Raw genomic sequence first — 6,345 nt, 5'->3', positions numbered from 1 at the left:
TTTTTTTTTTTTTTTTTTGAGACAGGGTGTCACTCTGTCACTCAAGCTGGACTACAGTGGCCCAATCATGGCTCACTGCAGCCTTGATCTCTGGGGCCCAAGAGATCTTCCCACCTCAGCCAAGTAGCTAGGACCACAGGCCTGTGCCCAAGCTGGTTTCAAACTCCTGGGCTCACGTGAGCTTCCTGCCTTGGTCTCCCGAAGTGCTGGCATTACACGTGTGGGCAACCATGCCTGGCCTGTTTTTGTTTTTTTTTGAGACAAGGTCTATTGCCTGAGGTGGAACAATCATAGCTCACGGCAGCCTCAGCCTCCTGGGCTCAAGCCAGCCTCCCACCTCGGTCTCCTGATAGCTGGGTCTGTAGGCGCATGCCTAAAGCAGGCTGATTGTTTCTTTATAAGCTCTTTAGGGGAAGTGCCCCCACAGTGAGGAGTGGGGACAGGGTGTCACACAATCAAGGGTGCCTGTTTTGCTTCGGGGGCCTCCACACCGCGCCCTCGGGCCAGCCTCCTTGGCTCCCTGCCACTCCTCAGACTCGCCAGGCCCCGCTCCCAGCCTGGTCCTTGCTGTTTGCTATGCCTGGGTGGATACGACCCAGGTTCCACCAGAGTCCTTACTGTCTAGGTTGTAGCTCAAATGTCAGCCGCACCTGACCTCTTCATCCTAACGACGCCCCCACCCCTTCGCGTTTGAATCTGCGTACATATTTCCCAGCCCGCAGTGACCCCGCTTTGGACTCATGTGTATGTCGGGGCCTGGGGTTTTGTCCAGTTCGCAGTGTGTCCTAGGGTGGGACCGGGGCCTGGCGCAGACAGCACGCTCTATTGATGCTTGATGAGCAAACCAAAGTCACTCACTCCCCGGGCCTCAGTTTCCTCACCCGCGTAATGCGGAGAAGTCCTCAATCTCAGGGCTGCTCAGCGGTTTGCACTGATGACATCAGGACCGTGATTATTACGGTATTGACGCCAGCAGAGAGAACGTTTCTTAGGCTCCGTTCCAAATGTCTTATGTGAATTAGCACATTTATTCTTCACACTGCTCCTAGAACGTTTCTCTATTATCACCCTCCCTTTCCAGAGGGGGAAACTGAGGTCCTAAGAAGTCTAGTCATTTGTCTAAGGTCACTCAGCCAGGAAGTGGGCAGTTCAGGATTCAGGCCCGGAGCTGGGTTCTGCGGCTTGCACCTGTGGTCTCAGCTACTCGGGAGGCTGAGTCAGGAGGATCACTGGAGCCCGGGAGGTCAAGGCTGCAGTGAGCTTTGATAGCACGAGCACACTCCAGCCTGGGTGACAAGGCAACACCCTGTCTCTGAAAAAATAATATTAATAATAATTTAAGTATGTGTCATCTCAGCACTTAGGGAGGCTGCGCAGAGCAGATCACTTGGAGTTCGAGGCCAGCCCGGCTAACACGGTAAAACCCTGTCTCTACTAAAAAAACACAAAAGTAGGCCGGGTGCGGTGGCTCAAGCCTGTAATCCCAGCACTGTGGGAGGCCGAGGCGGGTGGATCACGAGGTCAAGAGATCGAGACCATCCTGGTCAACATGGTGAAACCCCGTCTCTACTAAAAATACAAAAAATTAGCTGGGCATGGTGGTGCATGCCTGTAATCCCAGCTACTCAGGAGGCTGAGGCAGGAGAATTGCCTGAACCCGGGAGGCGGAGGTTGCAGTGAGCCGAGATTGCGCCACTGCACTCCAGCCTGGGTAACAAGAGCGAAACTCTGTCTCAAGAAAACAAAAAAAAAAAAAAAAAAAAAAAAAACCACAAAAGTATTAGCTGGGCACGGTGGCGGGCGCCTGTAATCCCAACAACTTGGGAGGCTGAGGCAGGAGATTCGCTTGAACCTGGGAGGCAGAGGTTGCAGTGAGCTGGGATTGCACCATGACACTCCAGCCTGAGCGACAGAGTGACACTCTGTCTCGAAAAATAATTTTTTTGATTTTAATTAAAAAATTAAAGGATTTAGGTTCAGCCTGCCCGGTTCTGAAGCCCATGATCCCAACCACTCTGTCACCTGTGGCTCCAGGGGAAGGCCCAGGTGTGGGGATGGGGGACACCAGTAGGGGGCGCTCAGGCAGGCCTCAGTGTCTCCATCTACCATATGCCGAGATGCCACGATGAGGTTGTCTCTTCTGGGTCATTGTGAGAATGAAATGAACGAGGCTGTGTCTGGGAGCCTGCCCAGCTGACAGCAGTGCTTGGGAAGTGTCCCCAAGCACTTGTCCTCTTCCCTCCCTGGATGAGGCCCAGGCAGACAGGTCCCAGTATCCCCTCCTCAACCCCCAGTCCCCTGAGACCCCAGGGGAGATGCCTTGGTCATGAGCAGCCACAATCAGGGCCAGGGCAATGGGAGAGGGGGACAACTGCTCACGTCTGTCCCTTACCGGCCACCCAGCAACTCTAACCACTGCCCTCCCCTGCCCTGGCCCTCCCTGGGAGACACTGAGCTTTCTCATGGTCTTGGGAAGACTCCTTGCTGCCTACTCACTCATCCCTCATTCAAATACTCACAATGGAAGCCGGGCATGGTGGCTTACACCTGTAATCCCAGAACTTTGGAAGGCCAAGGCAAGAGAATCACTTGCCCAGGAGTTCGAGACCAGCCTGACCAACATGGCAAAACCTCATCGCTACAAAAAATAGAAAAATTAGCCAGGTGTCATGGTGGGTGTCTGTAGTCCCAGCTACTTGGGAGGCTGAGGCAGGAGGACCGCTTGAGCCTAGGAGGTTGAGGCTGCAATTGAGCTGAGATGGCAATACTGCACTCCAGCCTGGGCAACAGATCACAGAGACTCTGTCTCAAGAAAAAAAAATGTATACACACACATACACATACACACACACACACACACACACGCACACACACACGCACACACACACTTACCCTGGAGGCAAGAGCTCAGCTTCTGGAGTCTGGTTGCCTATGGTTCATCTCAGCCCTGCCACCTCCCAACCGACTTTCTCTGAGCCTCAGTTTCCTCATCTGCCACGTGGAATTATGAGCTCTGTCAACCCCCAGTACTGTTCCCAGAAGTCAACTGCAGGCCAGGCACAGTGGCTCGCTCCTGTAACCCCAGTACTTTGGGAGGCTGAGGCGGGAAGATCACTTGAGGTCAGGAGATCGAGACCAGCCTGGCTAACAAGGTGAAACCCCATCTCTACTAAAAACACAAAAGTTACCCAGGCGTGGTGGCACACACCTGTAATCCCAGCTACTCGGGAGGCTAAGGCAGGAGAATCACTTGAATCCGGGAGGCAGAGCTTGCAGCGAGCCAAGATCAAGCCACTGCCCTCCAGCCTAAGTGACAGAGCAAGAGTCTCCGACTCAAAACTAAACAAAACAAAACAAAAGAGGCAGCCGGGCACAGTGGCTCACACTTGTAATCCCAGCACTTTGGGAGGCCAAGGCGGGCAGATCACGAGGTCAAGAGATTGAGACCATCCTGGCCAACACGGTGAAACCCCGTCTCTACTAAAATACAAAAATTAGCCTGGTGTGGTGGTGTGCCCCTGTAATCCCAGCTACTTGGGAGGCTGAGACAGGAGAATTGCTTGAACCCAGGAGGCGGAGGTTGCAGTGAGCCGAGATTGCACCACTGTACTCCAGCCTGGCACCTGGAGACAAAGTGAGACTCTGTCTCAAAAAGAAAGAAAACAGAAGTCAATGGCAGCATGAATTTGAAGCACCAAGGGCGATGCCCATTAGGTGCCATGCACCCACCGTGGCCAGGCCCTGGAGACACAGCCATGGACAAGGCGAAGCTGGCCAGCCTTCAGAGCCCTCGTGAGAGGCAGAGAGGGATGCAATGCTTATCTGCTGCCCGGTATGTCATCGGCTGTCCCAGGGAGGTTCAGGGCCCGGGGAGGTCAGAGGAGGCCCCAAACCAGACAGAGGGGCAGGGGGTGGGGGAGGGGCAAGGAGGTAACAGCCCAGCAGGCAGGGATAGTGGCCTGGCAAACATCAGGAAGCCCCCGAGACAAAGGTGAGTTCGAGCAACCAACAGCAGTTCAGGTTGACCAGAGAGCAAAGGCTAAAGGGCAGAGGATGCCAGACTGCTGGGTCAGTAGGGCCAGACTGAACCAGGCCTCATAAGCACATAACCATGCCAAGGGTGAGGACTTTGCCCTGAGGTCCAGAGAGGGTTTTAGCAGACGTCTGGCATGGTCAGGTTTTGTTCAACAAAGACCCCTCTGGCTGGCATGTGCAAAGGTGGGGAGAACATGTATGGATGGGGAATCTAGGGAGGCTTCATGGAGGAGGTGACTTGAGCTGAGCCTTGGGAGGGGCAGAGTTCAGATGGTGCAGGAAGGAAGGTGGGCATTCCAGGAAAGGAGAATCACCGGGGTGAAGACCTAGAAGGAGGGCATTTCTGAGGCACTCACGCGGGGAAGTGTAAAAGTGGAAAGTGAGGGTGGAAGCTGGGCCCCAGGTTAGGGCACCGCTCAGCAAGGGCTCAGCAGAGCCAGGCGGGCCAGCAGAGCCCCGCCCCCTCTGCAGCTTGGACTTGAGGCAGGTAGGTGTAGAAGGTGGTCCTGGAGGCTCCTGGGGGCGCCTGGAAGGTCTCCAAGCTCATGTCCCTACACGCCGCCCCTGCAGCTCAGTCACCTTACAGGGCGAGCCTCCCGTCTGCTCCACATTCCACGGTGTCGGACAGCCGCCCTCCTCCCCCAGGCCCAGCCCAGGTGCCGCTCATCCATTACAGGCCCCACCGATCCCTCACTGCCGCTCTTCCATTTGCTCCATGACGTATGGCCTCAGGATCCTTCTTATCACGACCCTCCAGGCAGCTACGACAGATTAATTAGAGCTGGCATCCAAGAGCAAGCCCGTTTGCCATCCCTGCTCCAAACAAATCGATCGATTTATAGAAGGGGCGTTGGAGCCCCAGCGAGGGGAAAGGACCTCTCAAGGTCATAGAAGGACTGTCTTATCCAAACCCTTCTCTTTGGTGAGCAGGGCTTGGAATCAACCTCAGGGCTTGCTGGTCCTTAAAGATGCTAAGACCACCAGCAAATACCCAACGCCACCCCAGCCCAGGTCCACTGCAACAAAGACCACCAGCAAACACCCAATGCCACCCCAGCCCAGTGCCACTGAAACCCCATCAGTCCCGCAGGGACAAGGTAACTGAACAAAGCCTGCCCAGACCCCATGCTCAGGGGCCCCTCCACATGCCCCGTCCTGGGCAGCTGGACTGCTGTCCCCATCAGCACAGGGCCGACACCCCAGCCCTCCACACGGTGTGAGAAAAAGCAGCTACTCACCACTGCTGGACCTCCTTCTCAGTAACTGCAAGAGAAAACAGAAAAGCAGGCTTTTAGCTCAGGGACAGTGTCCTGGGAGGTGGGCAGACATTCACTGGGGGCCTCCCTTCCAGCCCTCCCCTCCCCAAGTGCCATGTCCCTGGGCATCGTCCTGCTCTGGACGAGAAAATGCTCCCTTAAGCAGTCCCAGCCAGGGGCTCTGCCCCCGCCACCCAGGCAGGGGACACTGGCCCCATCCCTTCCCAGCACCCACGTGCTGCCCGCCACCGCTGCTGCTGCTGGGAAAAGCCCAACAACACCCCATGACACTCGAGGGTTCGCTTCTCCCCACAGTCCTGGGAGTAGGCAGACAGTTGTCACTCCCAGACCAACGTCCAAGACATTCTTTCCCATCTCTCAATCCCTGGGAACACGATGTCAGGGAAGGCCCCGGCTTCCCCAGGCACTCAGCTGCCCACGTGTGTTGGGGGGAGCTGTAAAGGCACAGCTCTCAGCAGAAGAGCGGACCACCCTCCCCATCGGCCCATCCCCACAGCCCGTCTCCATGGTCAGTCCCGGCTCCTTCGCTGGCAAGACATGAACAGAGCCATGAACCAAAAGCTGGAAGAGGCCACAGAAAGCAGCTGAGCCTGGAGCCTCGAGCCACGCCCACAGACTCACTCTGCTGAGCCATGAAACAAAAACGCTTTTTCTGAAAAGTACAGAATCATTTCAAGTTGGAACCAAATAAACGTTCTCTCTAAGGTAACCGAACAAGAACATCAAGCCACCACCAAGGCCACCTTCGCTCCCTGCCAGTGTGGGCACAGCACGGCTCCTCCTGCACTCCCTGCCTCGGGCACCTCATCCAAAAAGTGGGCATCATAGTACCAGCCCCTGCCACACAGAGCCATTGGGGGGACGCAGTCATAAAGGCGTGGAAGCTACTGGATCCCCGGGGGTGCCATATACCTGGAAAGGCCAGGCCTGGCATCAAAGAATGTAATTTTCCAAGAGAAAGTTTTGGCAAAGGGTATGGGGCAGGGCCCTCAAATGTGCTCAATACTGGCTTGTGGAAGGACGGAAGGAAGGA

General features: G+C 55.7%; 1 protein-coding gene across 2 annotated transcripts in view; it reads right to left on the bottom strand.

Annotated features, from left to right (window-relative positions):
• NCS1 (neuronal calcium sensor 1) overlaps positions 1 to 6,345 on the bottom strand; it is a 62,690-nt gene that overhangs the window by 27,640 nt on the left and 28,705 nt on the right. The window contains exons 1-2 of one of the 2 annotated variants that reach the window (XM_032257599.1): positions 5,657 to 5,681; positions 5,274 to 5,298 (exon numbers count right to left, since the gene is read on the bottom strand). In XM_032257599.1, coding sequence (XP_032113490.1) covers positions 5,274 to 5,298; positions 5,657 to 5,666 — 35 coding nt within the window. In that variant the 5' untranslated portion in view covers positions 5,667 to 5,681. Of the gene's footprint in view, positions 1 to 5,273; positions 5,299 to 5,656; positions 5,682 to 6,345 lie in introns of those variants that run through there. The other variant, XM_032257600.1, reaches the window with a different exon arrangement.

This window comes from Sapajus apella, unplaced genomic scaffold, assembly GCF_009761245.1.
Source record: "Sapajus apella isolate SASKATOON/1434 unplaced genomic scaffold, GSC_monkey_1.0 scaffold97, whole genome shotgun sequence".
Classification (NCBI taxonomy): domain Eukaryota; kingdom Metazoa; phylum Chordata; class Mammalia; order Primates; family Cebidae; genus Sapajus; species Sapajus apella.
Note: the sequence above shows the minus strand (reverse complement) of the source record. Positions and strands in the feature narration are given on the sequence as shown.